The sequence below is a fragment of the Podarcis tiliguerta genome (genome assembly GCF_965153285.1).
Source record: "Podarcis tiliguerta genome assembly, chromosome: 8".
NCBI lineage: Eukaryota > Metazoa > Chordata > Lepidosauria > Squamata > Lacertidae > Podarcis > Podarcis tiliguerta.
In genome coordinates, this window is record NC_139541.1 from 59,097,423 (window position 1) to 59,112,567 (window position 15,145).

The 15,145-nt window shown below is 44.9% G+C and overlaps 2 protein-coding genes across 6 annotated transcripts in view; one reads left to right on the plus strand and one right to left on the minus strand.

The window, feature by feature from the left end:
- The window catches only part of COL8A2 (collagen type VIII alpha 2 chain), a 216,139-nt gene extending 210,297 nt beyond the window's left edge, over window positions 1–5,842 (plus strand). For all 5 annotated transcript variants that reach the window (XM_083453301.1, XM_083453300.1, XM_083453302.1 and 2 more), the window contains one exon: window positions 1,272–5,842. In XM_083453301.1, coding sequence (XP_083309427.1) covers window positions 1,272–3,193 — 1,922 coding nt within the window. In that variant the 3' untranslated portion in view covers window positions 3,194–5,842. The remainder of the gene's footprint in view (window positions 1–1,271) is intronic.
- On the minus strand, window positions 5,115–14,216 carry ADPRS (ADP-ribosylserine hydrolase). The gene is made up of 7 exons (XM_083453312.1): window positions 13,731–14,216; window positions 12,810–12,941; window positions 11,094–11,190; window positions 9,461–9,668; window positions 7,792–7,979; window positions 7,581–7,681; window positions 5,115–6,985 (listed from the first exon to the last, which is right to left on the minus strand). The coding sequence occupies exons 1-7, from the start codon at window positions 13,912–13,914 to the stop codon at window positions 6,693–6,695; spliced, it is 1,203 nt and encodes a 400-aa protein (XP_083309438.1). The 5' UTR covers window positions 13,915–14,216; the 3' UTR covers window positions 5,115–6,692.
- Window positions 14,217–15,145: the final 929 nt, after the last annotated feature.

Genomic DNA, 15,145 nt, shown 5'->3' on the forward strand with positions numbered 1-15,145 from the left:
ACTCTCATTCCCTCGCCTTGTAGGCCTGACTGCTTCCTTGTTCTGATGACCTAGAAAGCTAATTCTTCTCAAACTATTGACTGCAGCATAAGAACATACTGAAATAATTTTCCTCGGGAAAGCATTTTTTCCGGGCGCCGAAAGAGAACGAAAAAAACTTGCTTGAGCATACAAGCTTAAATGGCTCTCTTTGGCTGCATTACTACTGTGGCCACTTAAGAGCTATATGGGCAAGGATTTCCTGAGATGCCTTTGCAACCCTAGCTAGGACAGTGGATGTGGGCAAGGCCTTTGATATGCAGATAAGCCGCAGATGTTTCCACTAACAGGAGGAGAGTAACATCAGGAATGTCTGGTGCTAATTTTTCAGATTTGAAAATAAGATAAGTGTATTCCATACACTCACCTACTGGAATGAGGGTTGCTTTGTCAGTGCCATCTGGGTCTTTTTCCTCGCATGTGTGTTTCATTTGCAGAATTAGTCTCCCATTGGCTGAGCGAAACTGTTTCACAATGGCCAAATCTCTGGAGACTTTCTTTCTTTTGAAGAGATGGTGTTGATCCTGTCTATCGCTGCATCAAGACAGTGCTTAAACAGAAGTACATGCGGAGGCGGGGGTAGACTCAAACTCAGCATCGTTGTGTAGAGTGAACAAAGGCTCTTTTACATCACTCATGAGTTTTAGGGGAACACCATGGTATTTAGAAGTATGTAAGTTTAGCACAGTTTCAACAACAGAAAAGCAGGAGAGGCCTGCCTGAGCACTGTTCTTTGTTTTGTGCATCTTGCAAGCTAGATTTCTTTACGAATGTAGTTTTCTTAAGGGGCTTGGTATCTACCAAGCCTTTACCTCCATCTGTGACCCTCTTGTACAGTAGCTTTTGCATATGTAGAAATGTAATCACTTGTTCTTTTTTTTGAGTTGTCTGGATTATGCTGTTTAATTGTCACAATGCAGAAATGCAGCTAATTATTCCAAAGGACCTCAAATCTAAATACATATTTGGAAATATGTTGTTGTTCTTGTGCAATGTCCTTTGATGGCATTAATGTGTCTACTCAAGACTTTCAGGCAACAAAGGTTGTTACCTACCCAGATACTATGTTCTGAAAGCAACAGAAGGAAGTTTAACCAATAATGGTGCTGGGAGCCATTGGTAGTTGGAGCTGAAGAGATGGCATGCATCTACATTTCCCTTGGCTTCCAAAATGTTAGTTGCCAGGCCTTTCTTTCCTAATTCATACTGATGTGTCCCTCTTCTCTTTGCAGATATGCCACCACTGCTGCCGATGGACCTCAAAGGAGAACCCGGACCTCCTGGAAAGCCTGGCCTAAGAGGACCTCCTGGCCCACCTGGCTACCCTGGGAAACCCGGCATTGGCAAACCAGGGCTCCACGGCCAACCAGGCCCCGCAGGCCCACCTGGCTTTTCTGGCATTGGCAAACCAGGCATCCCAGGGCTCCCTGGCAAGGCAGGTATGAAAGGGATGCCTGGAATTAATGGTGAGCCGGGCATGAGAGGAGACCAAGGGCCACGAGGCTTGCCAGGCCCTCCAGGAGTGCCTGGACCAGCTGGCATTTCTGTGAACGGAAAGCCAGGCGCAACAGGAAGCCCAGGCCTGCCAGGATTCCGGGGGGAGCCTGGGGCCAAAGGAGAGCCCGGTCCCCGTGGCGAGCGTGGCATGAAGGGTGAAAATGGAGTTGGGAAGCCAGGGTTGATAGGGCCGCGGGGAAACGGAGGCCCCCCAGGCCCTGCAGGACCTCCGGGGCCACAGGGAATTGGGAAACCTGGACTTGATGGGTTGCCTGGTGCTCCAGGTGGCAAAGGTGACCCAGGGCTTCCAGGAGAGCCAGGGCTCAGTGGGCAGCCTGGCCCTATGGGCCCACGTGGCCCACCAGGTGTGGATGGAATTGGTGTGCCGGGGGCAGCTGGTGTGCCTGGACTGCAAGGGCATGTGGGCCCCAAGGGAGAACCTGGTCACCGTGGCATGCCTGGCATGCCTGGGCCTACAGGGTATGGGAAGCCTGGGCTGCCTGGCTTAAAGGGAGATCGTGGGCAACCAGGTGTGCCAGGAATCAGCGGAGAAAAAGGGGAGCCCGGAATGGATGGAGAGCCAGGCGAAATGGGTCCCCCTGGTATCACTGGGGCCCCTGGGATTCCTGGTTCTATGGGTATGCCAGGTAAACATGGCATTCCAGGCCCTAAAGGTGAAGCTGGTCCAAGTGGGCCTGCAGGGCTACCAGGTATCCGTGGGGACCAAGGGCCTAGCGGTTTTGTGGGGAAGCCAGGGATTCCTGGGGAGCGAGGATTGCCTGGACCACAAGGGATGCCTGGCCCAATGGGCCCCAAGGGGGAAGGTGGATTCGCTGGTCTCCCTGGGGTTCCAGGGATTACAGGGCCCATGGGCCCAAAGGGGGACTCTGGTATTCCAGGGCAACCAGGCCTCAGAGGCTCATCAGGGATACCAGGTCTGCAAGGCCCTTCTGGTCCAATGGGGCCCCAAGGTTTACCAGGACTAAAAGGAGAGCCTGGCCTTCCAGGCCAACCAGGAAATGGCAAAGTAGGGGAGCCGGGTATTGTGGGTCCCAGTGGGCCACCAGGGGTTCCAGGAAATCCTGGATTAAATGGGCTTCCAGGGCCACCTGGGCCACCTGGACCCCCAGGAGCACCCGGGATGTTTGATGAGACAGGGATTGCTGGCCTCCACTTGCCAAATGGAGGTGTAGAGGGAGCAGTTCTGGGGAATGGCAAGCCTGGGAAGCCGCAGTTTGGCCGAGGGGAACTATCTGCCCAGATGGTACCTGCCTTCACTGCCATCTTAACATCACCATTCCCAGCCTCAGGAATGCCAGTAAAATTCGACAGGACTTTGTACAATGGTCACAACGGCTATAACCCAGTGACAGGAATCTTCACTTGTCCCATCTCTGGCATCTATTACTTTGCCTATCACGTGCACGTTAAAGGAACTAATGTCTGGGTGGCACTTTACAAAAACAACGTGCCTGCCACCTATACCTACGATGAATACAAAAAAGGCTACTTGGACCAAGCTTCCGGTAGTGCAGTGCTTGAACTCAAAGAGAACGACCAGGTCTGGATCCAAATGCCATCGGATCAGGCCAACGGTCTGTACTCCACTGAATACATCCATTCATCTTTTTCTGGATTCCTTCTCTGCCCTACATAACAGCTGTTGGGCACACTTCCTTTAATCCACTGTAGCCATAAACTTGTCCGTTAAAAAATAAATAAAAAACAGTGTCACTGGGAAGATGGTGAAAACCAATGGTGTGTGGAACCATTTTGACCAAGCTGAGAAGATAATTTGAGAGAGAAAACTTTGCTGTTGTTTTCAGTACCATCTTTGTATTCAGAATTTAGTTTACCCTAGTGACTGCACATCGACCACAGATGCTAACTTGAGGATTAGCTGCCCGTCAAGTCTCTTAGGATGCACGGAAGGCATGCGACGGACAGCAGCACTCGGGGATCTGCAGGTTGTGTGACGTATCAACTTAAGACACCACCTTCCAAATTTAGCATTTGTTCACTTTTAATCTTTCTGCTCTAAAAGTGTGATTCAAGTCAGTCAAATTGTGACAAAGTGATGAATTATCAAATTGTGGAATGCTTTGCATGAGCACCTTTTACAGAATGCTTAACACATCTTTAAATCATGCCATCAGAGGTATATGGGGAAAGGGATGGCAAGTCAAAAATATTCCAAAGCCAGAGGCTTTTGTGATCCTCTACAAAAACAAGACTCCCTAAAGTGCACATGCTTGATAGTCCCTAAGCAAATCAAGTAGCTAAATATCCTTCATGAGACAGCAGCCTAAAAAGATAGTTCTATGAATGCTGTTGTCTGACAAAACCAGTGTAAAGGCACTGCAGATATAGGTTCAGTTGCTACTAGCTTGACTTGTGTTATCTTCGAAGTGCCAGTTAAGAGACCATTTTTTTCAGGATGTGTAAACTTATTTGTTGTTCAGGGTGGTGGAAGTACCCAACCACCATAAAAATGTTGATTTTTTAAAAAAAGTAGATTTCATGGTAACTTTCCATTCAATCATTTCTACAACGGTGCTATTAGCTACTTAATGTTATTCAGTATAGTGCAATATCTATTAAAAAGGTGCAAAGTGTTGTGTGCAAAGATTTATGTGATTTTGGAAAAGAATAATTTGTCTTTTCTTACCACTTTCTCTCAATAATGCTTGAAATGTCACCTGCCTTACAAGGTTATTCACAGATTTTGGGATAACTGATCATGTGTACAGTGCTTTCAGAAGTGGTAACGCATACCCTTAAATTGCTGAAGAGTGAGCTCTCTCATCTTGGAGAAATAATATGCTGTTTTGGTGATACCACATAAAAATAAGCAAGAGCCTCTTACTGTTTAGGCCTGTTATGAAGAAAATAGATGGAATTAATCCAGTTCATAGTTCAAAGAGCTTCTTTTCAAGTGTCCAGGATGCCAACAATACGGCGAGAGTGGCTTAGTTCAATTTCCCAGGTTTAATGTAGATAAAGGTATTTAAACATTAAAATGCAGTGAACTTTAAATTTGTGAACAAGTATTCTAGGGCGACGGTTGAGAGAGAAAAAAATCATCACATTTTGGTTTGTAAAAATAACTAACACTGATAGATGGATGCTGGAGAATTGAAATTTAGGTCACCTGCTATTTCAGCTGCGCTGCCAACTGCCTCTTCTTCTTTCCTTCATTTAACTTAAACTTGTATGATTTAGACACAAGCAAAAGAATAGGCCCAAGATTTCTGATTCCATCTGATGTTTTCTAAATTCCTGGAGAGGACAAGAATGCCAAAGGCACACTCTGCTTGCAATAACATCTTTGGTTTCACATTGGGTCACCACAGGCTAAAACTGAAGAAGCCAAGTGCACACATTTTCTACGTGCCTAATATTGGAAGAAGGCTTCCAAGAGACTGGTGCTCTAAATTTAAGTCTATTTTCCTGTGAAGTAGAGTATTTAGCTTCCATTTTTAAAAACCATCAGATCTAAGAAAATGTGTTACTATTTAAAAGTCAGATTGGCAGAGACTGAAAGTGTGGTGGATAAGTACTCTAACAGCAGCAGAGAATCACATAAACCCCAGAATTGCTCCTGGGTGTGTTGGTACACAATTTATTTATACTGTGTTCTAACACAGAGATAACCTCTTTTTTCAGCTCCTTTGGAGATTCAACATTTGTGATCTGGCTGGTAAGACAGAAAACACAATGACAAAAAGCACATTTATCTCCAAACTAAATTGTTCTGTTTCATGGGTGCTGTTCTGCAGCCTCACTCTTCTCTTCTCTCATACAGGGCATAACCTTTCTGCATTTATACAACTTTTTAAACTTCTTAATATAGAGGCTGTTATTACACATAGGAAATGAAGTGTGGGATGAAGAGGCTGATTCACAAGTCATGAGTTAGCTTTTTTTTTTTTAATGCGATGCCAGATATTGTCTGTGACAAAGTTTGGGGGTTTTTTTTTGTTGGAGAGCATGTGGGAATTAGGTTTCAGTCAGCAGAAAGATCAGGTTTGGAAACTACTTTGAACTGTGCATTACAATATGCATTTTTATATACAAATTCTCTCTTTTAAAGAAAAGAAGTTTGCCTCTAGTATCTTCATTGCTAACCTAGTATATAGCGAATTTTTAGTTTTGTAAATACTTATGTTACATGCACTGTTTCATAGTAAATTTGGTTTTAAAATGCACTCTTGTTTTGTGATCAAAAACTGGTCTTCACTTTTGAACTGAAACTACAGTACTTGATTGTATTGACCCAACATCAATAAATCTTATTTTACAAAAAGATTTGTATTTCACATTACTGCCTGAAAAAATCAATGTAAATATTGTTTGTTTGTAAGTCACTTTGGGTTGCCTTGGGCAATCTAAAGTGACTAGCAAATTCAATAAATAATAACAGTAATTATTATATTTTCACTCCTTGTCGAACAAACAGAAGGTTTTCAAGCTGACCAGGACAGCTAAGGACTGACTCAGAGGCCACTGTATGCACAGGGGAGGCCTCACGAGAAAGGTGGCAGTGCCACAAACATTGATACCAACGGTGCTTTTGGTTAGACTTTAAATTCTAACAAACTCTAATTTTAATATTTGTTTCTTAAAAACAAATAGAATTCAAACCAGGTAGGAGGATATCCTGAGCCATTTTCCTTGGGGGCATTGTACTACTTCTAACACCACCACAAAGTTCAGTGTCGGTAGACCTAAACTACACAGTCAATTCCTGATTTTCATTTGGGTCATGTGATATGGATTTTGCACGTTTGCACAAACGATAGTCCCTGATGTGGACATCTGGTGGCTCTGGAGTCCAGACAGGCAGAGCTCAGTACCAAGGGTTCCCAACACTTGGGCATAGTGAACTGAGAGAGATTCGACCCCAACTGAGATTTAATAATAAAAGTCTAAAAATCAGAGACTGTAAGAGGAGCAAGATATTATGTATGCAGCAGAAAGCAACTGGCACTTTTGAGCAATTGGTTACAAGAGGAACCTTTATCTGCCACACAAAATATCCTAGGCATGTTTCCCATGAGGGAAAAGAAGCCCCACATTGCAAACGAGTTCTTCTTTGGAAGATGAAACAGAAACACAGCTCTGATGACCAGGTACAGGGTTCCTTTTTCCATGACTCAAATCCGCTGGCAGTAGAGTTCATACAAGCTGTCAGCCAACTTTTCTGTCTCCTCAAAAGATTCACAGCTATACTTCCAGCTTTGGGGCACCTGCTCTTCCCCATAATACGCCCCAGCAATTGCCCCAGCCATTGTAGCAATGGTGTCTGTATCCCCACCCAATGAGATGCAGTAGACAATGGTCCGTTGCAGACTGTTGAAGTCCTCAGGGATATCTGGGTGAGACTCCATGCAGCGCAGAAAGGAATAGATAGCAGTGGGGACAGAGCGCAGGGCTGCAATGTCATTGCCTGACAAAAGAATTAATTCCCTTTAGCAAGCAACAGCACATGCATCTAGCCTTCCACCATAAACTCTCATTATATTCAATGCAAAGTGATTACTATAGAAACGTGTATGTGTGTGTACCCATACCGCTATATACATGACCATTATGCCTCACATAAATCCACAAGCATGTTATGCTGGCTATAAACACATCCTAGTGGGCACCTCCAAGATCAGATACTTGGAATTGTGGCTACTCTGAATGCTGAAGTTGCATTTCTGCCTATCAACAGGTAGTTCCCAAAAGACCTAACCATTAAAAACTCATGTGTATGTATGTGTTTAAGCTATTTATACCACAACTTTCATAACATCCTATGAAAATTTCCATCAGCCAAGTAAGCACTGTGTGAAGATAATTTGTCTTAAACCTCCCACAACTCATCCACTCTCTCACACACAATTGAGCAATTATTTTACTATTCTATCTACTTCCTCCCCAATGCTGATGATTTAAATAAACCACATGCTTGAATTTTACAATTCTACAGATTAGTGTTTTACTGTTTTCTGGTCACAAAATGGGAGTCCATGCCTTGTGCGCAATATTGTACATACCTAATTCTGACACCACATCTGATTTTGACACGGTGCTCTGCTCCAAAAATTCTTTGATCTTCTTTAGACGCTTTGAATATGGCAACTCCTCATAGCCCAGCCTGGAGATGAGAGACTGGGTTGAGGCATGTGCTTCAAGGGGGGGTATGCTGCCCCCTTGTGTTACATCCAAGTATAAATGTAAGCCTGCCCTCAGATGGCTATTACTTACATTCGTGCATCCGCAACAGACTTGTCATCTGCTTCCACTTCCTCCATGTGGCCTATCAGCTGCTCCACGAACTTCTCCCGATTCAGCTCTACACTCTGTAGAGCGTAGTGAACTGCCAAGGCCTGCAGTATGGCTCCATTATAGCCCAAGGAATTGGAGTGGGTCAATTCAGCACTCAATTTGGCAAACTGCAAAAGCAGAAGACACTGTTGTAAAAATTAAGCCTGAAGAAGGGTGCATGTCTTAAACCAACAGGGTGCGTGTCTTACCTGCCTAGCATCTTCTCTGACAGATGCTGGCAACAAATGTTGTAGGAAGCAGTGACAAAGCAGTCTAAGGACTTCCTTGCCTTTCTGACTTACCCACAGTATCAACATATGGAGTTGAACCTAAGAAGGTAAGGCAACCCTGCTAGACCAGGCCACTATCTGAAGCTGAATGTGAGAAAATTCAGAACAGATTAGACAAACTCATGGAGGATATAGCTGTCAGTGGCTTCTAGCTATTAAGCAGTATGCCTCTGAATACCAGTTGCTGGGGAACAAGTTAGAAATGTTCTGCTCAGGTCCCGCTTATGGGCTTTCCTTAAGGACCACTATGAGGACAGGAAGGATGTTGGGACTAAATGGCCCTTTAGCCAGATGCAGCATGGCTCTTATGTTCTTAGCCTGTCTCCACAGTGGCTGAACCAATGCTTTCAGAAAGCCCACCAGCAGTACATGAAAGCACTACCCCCACCCTTGTTGTTCCTCAGCACCTCCTATTCAGAGGAATTTTGTCTCTGAATCTGGTAGTAGTTATGAGTGGACTTACTTTCCTTGAATCTGTTTCATCATTTTTTACAAGCCATGTAAATAAGTGGCCATCACCATGGCTTCTGGCAACAAATTATAAAAATCCTGAATGAACTTTTCTAAACTTCTCTGATATCACAACACGAAAATAATTCTCTTCAATCTGTTCTGATACTGCTCCTTAGTCCGATGCTGCTACCACCCTGCCTAAGACTTTTTGCATGTTGCAACATGACTCTTCTCAATGTCATGACCGCACAGTACACGTGAGGGGAACTGTTACACACACACACCATTCACTGACAAGTCCCTGAGAGCTCCCACCAACACTACTATAACAGTAGGCACAACTGCAGCAACTTCCTAAGATATTGGCACCACAATGTGCAGGACCAAATCCTGTAACTCTTATCTGACATCCCATAAGCACGGCAACCAGCAAATGGCTGCATTGGAGAGATTATGGGGGATGATATTGTTGGATTGCTCCTTACAGAGTTTATGCAAATATTACAAAAACATTGGCCCTTGCAGATATGAGACTGTTGCATATTTCAGCTAATTAAACCAACATATTATTATTTATTTATCTGTCACCTAATATGCAAATTACATGCACAAGTAAAAAGCGCCATCCAGTTTAATGAAGCAATACACACACACATACACCAAAAAAACCATGCACACCCAGAAACATCATACATGTCAACGTGGCACTGGAAAGATGTTAATGCCAGCACTTGGTGGGTCTCACTGGAGACAGCATTCCATACACACAGATATGTCCATCCAGCCTAGGACACTGTTTGTGATGCACTTTTATTGTTATGTAGTCAGCATTATTTCAGCAGGCTACGTATAAGAAATCAACAAACCTTCTTTACGTCTTGAACGTTAGAGTAAGCTAGTGAAATGCCTGCTACTCTCATGGCACCACCATTCCCATAGGAGCCTTTCCCATTAAACTGCTGTCTCGCTGGCTCAAACACATCTCTGCATTTTGGGCGAAGAAGTTTCTTGAATACAGTAATCACACTGGCGCCATAGGTCCGGTCAGGGTCTTTCTTGTATTCTTCAGCAAACCTGCAGGGAGACTATGTTAAAATGCAACTCCACTTACATTCTGTGAGCTATCACTGAACAGCTGCTAATATGAAAAAAGAATAGTACCTAGTTGGTCCAGTTAGCAGGGTGAATTTGGAGGATATGTTTATTTTATTTATAAATTGCTTCCCATGAAACATCCCAAAGCAATTTACCACTAAGAAAACCAACAAGAAAACACATATAAATACAATTTCTAGGCCAATGAAGATAAGACTACATAAGAACATAAGAATAGTAATCTATTCTCACAGTGGCCAACCAGATGTCTGTGGGAAACCAGCGAGCAAAATATGAACACAAGAGCACACTCCCCTCCTATGGTTTCCAGCAACTGGTATTTGGAGGTATTGCTGCCTCCTACTGGAAAGGCAGAGCATGGACATCGTGGCTAATAGCCACTGATAGCCCTTGCCTCCACAAATTAATTGGTCTACTCCTCTTTCAGCAAACCTGACTACTGCACTGTTCTCTCCTAACTTTTAGATCATATATGAACAAGTTAAAAAGCACAGGTCCCAATGCTAATCATTGGGGGACTGGGATAAAAATTTCCACTTAAAAGGCTTGTTGGAAAAGGAAGGTCTTCTACAGGTGCCAATAGGTGAACAATAAGTACAGTGCCTGATTGCCCAGCAGTGGCAAAGTGGGTGAATTAACTGATCATACTACTTAATCAAGTTAAAGTTCGCAACTCTATTTCACACAGGACGTAGATTCTCCTCAAGCCCTCTTCAACAGTATCTTAGGGGCTGTCCCTGTGTGTTTAGGAAATACATGCAAAGAAGCACCCTAGACGTTGCCAAACATGTACATCTCTGTAGTGGAAACAATCAGATAAGAATAAAGGAATCTCTGGGAAGGTTTCTTGCCTAACACAAGAAAGGAGGACTGAGAAATTCCTCAAAACCTGGGAAGAGAAATGCTTACATAAACTCTCACCCCTTTTCCCACCACGCCACACAAAAAGCCTCCAGGACATTTCATTTTCGTTAAAAACTGGTATGGTTGGGTAAGCATGTAGGAAACTCTACACAAAGATGCCTTAAGTTGCACTCATATACTGAGAGCTAAGTCCCAATGAACAGGGTAGATTTTACTTCTGAGTAAATCTGCACAGGATCATTGCATTGTCTTTTTAAATTTTCAAAAAACAATGTGAACGTGCAAATTCCCACTCCCACGGAAGCAGTTGAGAAGTGTTTTAGGATACAGAAAGGAATGAATAATCATAAAAATAAAAAGGGACAGAGTCCATTTCAATGATTTCTTTGTCAAACCCATCAGTCCATCCAGCCCATTACTGTGAACTGTGACTGGGTGCACCTGTCCAGGATCTCAAGCTGAAACAGATTTTCCACACCTACTCTTCAAGATCTCTTGTAACTACAGCACCCTCCTTACCGCTTTGCCATATCCACTTCATCAAAGTCCTGCTTGGCTAGTAGTGACCTCACTATCGAGTGAGTCATAGCTGTGTCATCACTGTAGAAGTGGATTCCTACAAGGTAGGAAGTGCAGAAATGTCAGCATACGATGGATAGACTGGAAAGCACGTGGATGTGTGCTGAGTGTGTTCTTTTCCCTTTCCTCTTTCCCCTCAATAAAAATTTGGGAAGAGTAGTTAACTGATAAAGAGGTATCAGGCAATCCCAGAGGGAAGAAGGTCACTCTGTACATGTTCAGAGAACTTCACCCATTCCTGAGTTCAACATAATCTTAGCATTCAAAACACACACAAGTGGGGCTCAAATAAAACCTTCATTTGGTGGGGAAAAGAGATACTGGAGCTCACAACCAGACACTCCCTGTCTGCAGTTATAATACTGGCACTGTGCAACAACAACAATAATAAACAAACATCTTATTATAACATGATATGGCAAAATTAGGTTATTTCCATGGCAATAGTCAACAGAAGAATTTCCAGAGCATGTTTTTTCATTACACCAAAGGCTCACCAATTTGTCATTGTAACTATTTTGCTTTAGGTAATTGTCAGCTGTTCATTTTGCATTTTATTTTCCTTTGCTCCAGATCCCTGCCACAATGTGCGCATAGGTCTTTTTAGCATCTCCACCCAGTTTATTGAACAAATAAAGGTGTTCCATAATCTGGGTGGAGACGCTAAAAAGACCTAATTTTCATATTATGTATAATACACACATTATTATTATTATTAAATAATGATGCTTGAATTTGTATTCCACCCTTTCCCCCAAAGCAGCCTCTCATTGTTATTTGCTGCTTACTGGGGACCTTTTTATTTTATGAGGTAAACAATTGTTTTTATGTGCTAAATGTGGCTGCCACTCTCTCTTCTTGTCATTGTTTTATGGAATCGTAATGCTGTAAGCCACGCTGAAGGAACTGTTTTTGCTCTAAAAGGGTGGGATGTACAAGTTTTCATAAATATGTATGCTTGCCAATTTAGGATTAAATCTCATACACCTGCTGAAGCAGACTGTTGTCATTGAGAGCTTATGCTCTAATAAAGTACAGTCATACCTCGGGCTGAATATGCTTCAGGTTGAGCGTTTTTGGGTTGCGCTCTGCGGTGACCCGGAAGTAACGAAGCACGTTACTTCTGGGTTTCGCTGCTCGTGGGACCTAGACATTCTGTTGTGGCAACTGCAACCTATGCTTAAGGTGTCGTTTGGAGATTAGTGTACAGAGGTACCTCTGGTTGCGGACAGGGTCCGTTCCGGAGCTCCAGTCGGATCCCGAGGTTTCCGCAACTGGAGGGACCACTTCTGCGCATGCGCGCGGGGCGAAACCCAGAAAAATACTTCCGGGATTGCCGTGTTCGCATCCTGAAGGATACTCAACTGGAGGTGTGCGCATCCAGAGGTATCACTGTATATATCTGAGTTTCTAACACTGCTTCCACAGTGGCCGCTCTCCCCAATGCCATCTGTACATCCCAGTGACCAGGAGATGTATCCTCCCATCCCTCTGGAGAAAATGGCAAGGGCTGCCTCTGGGGTCTCCTGGAGTCTGCACCCACCTGGCATGTTTCAGAGTGGGGCTCTTCCCCGCCTTTGATTCCCACCTCAACCAGCAGGGAAGGCTGCTTTGATTCCCCACCCCACATTGTCCCTGATGTAGATCTTTACTCACCCAAATCTTCCCTATGTGGATCCGTATAACCCCCTTGTTCCTGGTGCAAATCTTCACACTCCCTTTCTTCCCTGGCTGGGGAGGATGTTTTGTGGTTCGCCTCAGGTGCCAACCTGTCTTGGGCCAGCCGTTCTGACAAAATAACCAAAATAAAATAACCAAAATAAAAGCACCCGAGTGTTGTTCATCACCCTTCGGATTGCATGCCCCGACCATACACAGAGCCAGGAAGCTATTTCTTTAAAAGTTTCCATCAGAAATAAATTCACTTTTCGTCCTCTGCACCCTCAGGCTTGGCTTTCCAAGGTCTCTCTCACGCACACTCTTGGGTGCTTCCCACCCAACCTGTTTGCTGATTTTGACGACGCAGAGAATCCTACTTAATGAGGATTCACTCCTATTTGTCTTGGGAGCAGGCCAGGCGTCGTTGGGTCAAATCATTCGTTTGCCTTCCCCTTACTGCAAAACAAAAAAACCCCGACCCTTTCGAGAAAGCGGTCTTGTTGAGCAAGACCTCCAAAAAGCCAGCTTCAACTGAGCAAGTTGAATTTGCGGCCTCGGGAGGCAGCCCCAAGCAAAGGGAGCTTCGCAAGGGCGGGCTGATAATCCCACAACACGAAGTCTTCCTCTCGTGACTGCCCACCGTTTACCGTGGAGAAAATGTCACAGCCCCGACGACACACCGAGGCGTGAGCCGCCCCGACCCCTCGGGAATAAATGTATGAGGGGGGCGGGGAAGGGTCGCTTGCCCCAAATAAATTGGGGGCTCTCCCTCCCTCCCCCCCCCCACACACACACCCCGAAAAGGAAGGGCCGCCTCCCTCACCCCTGAGGGTCACCATCTGCTGAGGTAAAAGCGGCCCAGCTGACTCCGGAGGCGGCCCAGCCTCCTCCGCCCGCCTCCGCCCCTCCTCCTTTTACCTTTCTCGGGCGGCTGAAGCGAGCGCACGAAGCGCAGCAGCTCCGCCAAGTTGACCGTCTCGAAAGCTTCGAAGCCGCCGCCCAAGCAGTCGCCCAGCAGCGCTCCGAGCAGGCAGCCTCGGAACCGGCTTCGGCTCAGCACAGAAGCCGCGGCAGCCCCACCGCTCCCCACCGCCGCCGCCATCTTGGCTCCTTTCGTTCGAGGCGGGAAGAGCGGCGCCCGGCGGCCACGTGCCGCACCCGCTTAGCCGCCGACGGGAGGAGGTGGTTGCTTTCGCCGTCCCGTTGCCCTTGTGAAAAAACAGCATTTTGTGTCTTGTTGAGTTTCCCCCTCAGCTGCCCTTTGTTCAGGCAGAGAACGGAGCGGTGTAGGGCATAGCAACAAAACGAAACAAAAGACGGAAGAGATCTGAACAATAGAATAGACCGCAGGCAAATGTAAAAACCCCATTTAAAAATGCTTGGGCAAGCCTAGGATTGTTACAGCACAGCATCAAGAAGAAGAAGAACTCCTCTTTCTTCTCTTACGCTAAATGACATAAAAACAAATCTCTTTTTGGAGTAGCGAAATTGCACCGTGGAATAGCTTTGTATACTAAGAAGGGCATGTCCTGGAGCTACAACCCTACAGGTGTTTTACCTGACCTTGGGGGGTGGGGGGTGTCAGCTACTTTAATAGGAAAAAGGTTTTTTTAAAAAAATCTATATTGGCATCTCACATCACTGATGCATTAGGTCACCAGCTCCCTCAGCAGTGCTACCTCTGGAGTTAACAACTTGGCCAGAGTCTTAAGCATGTTGTGCCCAGACACGGGCTCCAAATGTAATTTCACTTCTTGGCTCCCTGCGAAGTCAGGTAGCGGATTTTATGTGCCATTTATGAGAGCAACGTGGGAGAGAAAGACAATTACATCTACCTGTAGCGGGCACAATTCCGAGGAAGTTATCCTACGCAAGCCTTACCAAAATATTGTACTTATTTCCCAGTAAAATTGTGTTCTGTATGGGAGATTCCAGATGAGATGTTTATTGAGCATTCATCCGGATACATTCACACCAAAGTGATACAACCAGCTACTGGTTATCTTACACTTCCCATTTGTCATTTTTCTGTCAATTTTCTTATCAGACTTCCTGTCATTAGAAAAGTGATGGGATATTTGCACATGTGCAGGATAAGAACCCTTTTTGTGTGTGTGCAAATTAATTATCCCGCAAGAAGCAAGAGAGTGCACCATTTGGAGTCTTTTGCCTTTATAGAGGCAGCTAGTTTCTACATACACTCACACATGCCTTGCTGTCCTCAGTCCTAACAAGCAACGTGCATTATTAGAGTTACAGCTATGCCAAAACATTTTACACATCATGTGACAGTGAGGAGTGTGGTCATGGGAGAGTTTCAAGGGCCACACAGA

Bases quoted from the DNA above. Each gene is read 5' to 3' on its own strand.
- ADPRS (XM_083453312.1), bottom strand. From the start codon at position 13,914: ATGGCGGCGGCGGTGGGGAGCGGTGGGGCTGCCGCGGCTTCTGTGCTG. The intron at 9,669-11,093 runs GTAAGGAGGGTG...GTCTCCCTGCAG, and splicing joins GAAGTGGATATGGCAAAGCG to GTTTGCTGAAGAATACAAGA. The intron at 7,980-9,460 runs GTTTGTTGATTT...CTGCTTTTGCAG, and splicing joins ACGTTCAAGACGTAAAGAAG to TTTGCCAAATTGAGTGCTGA.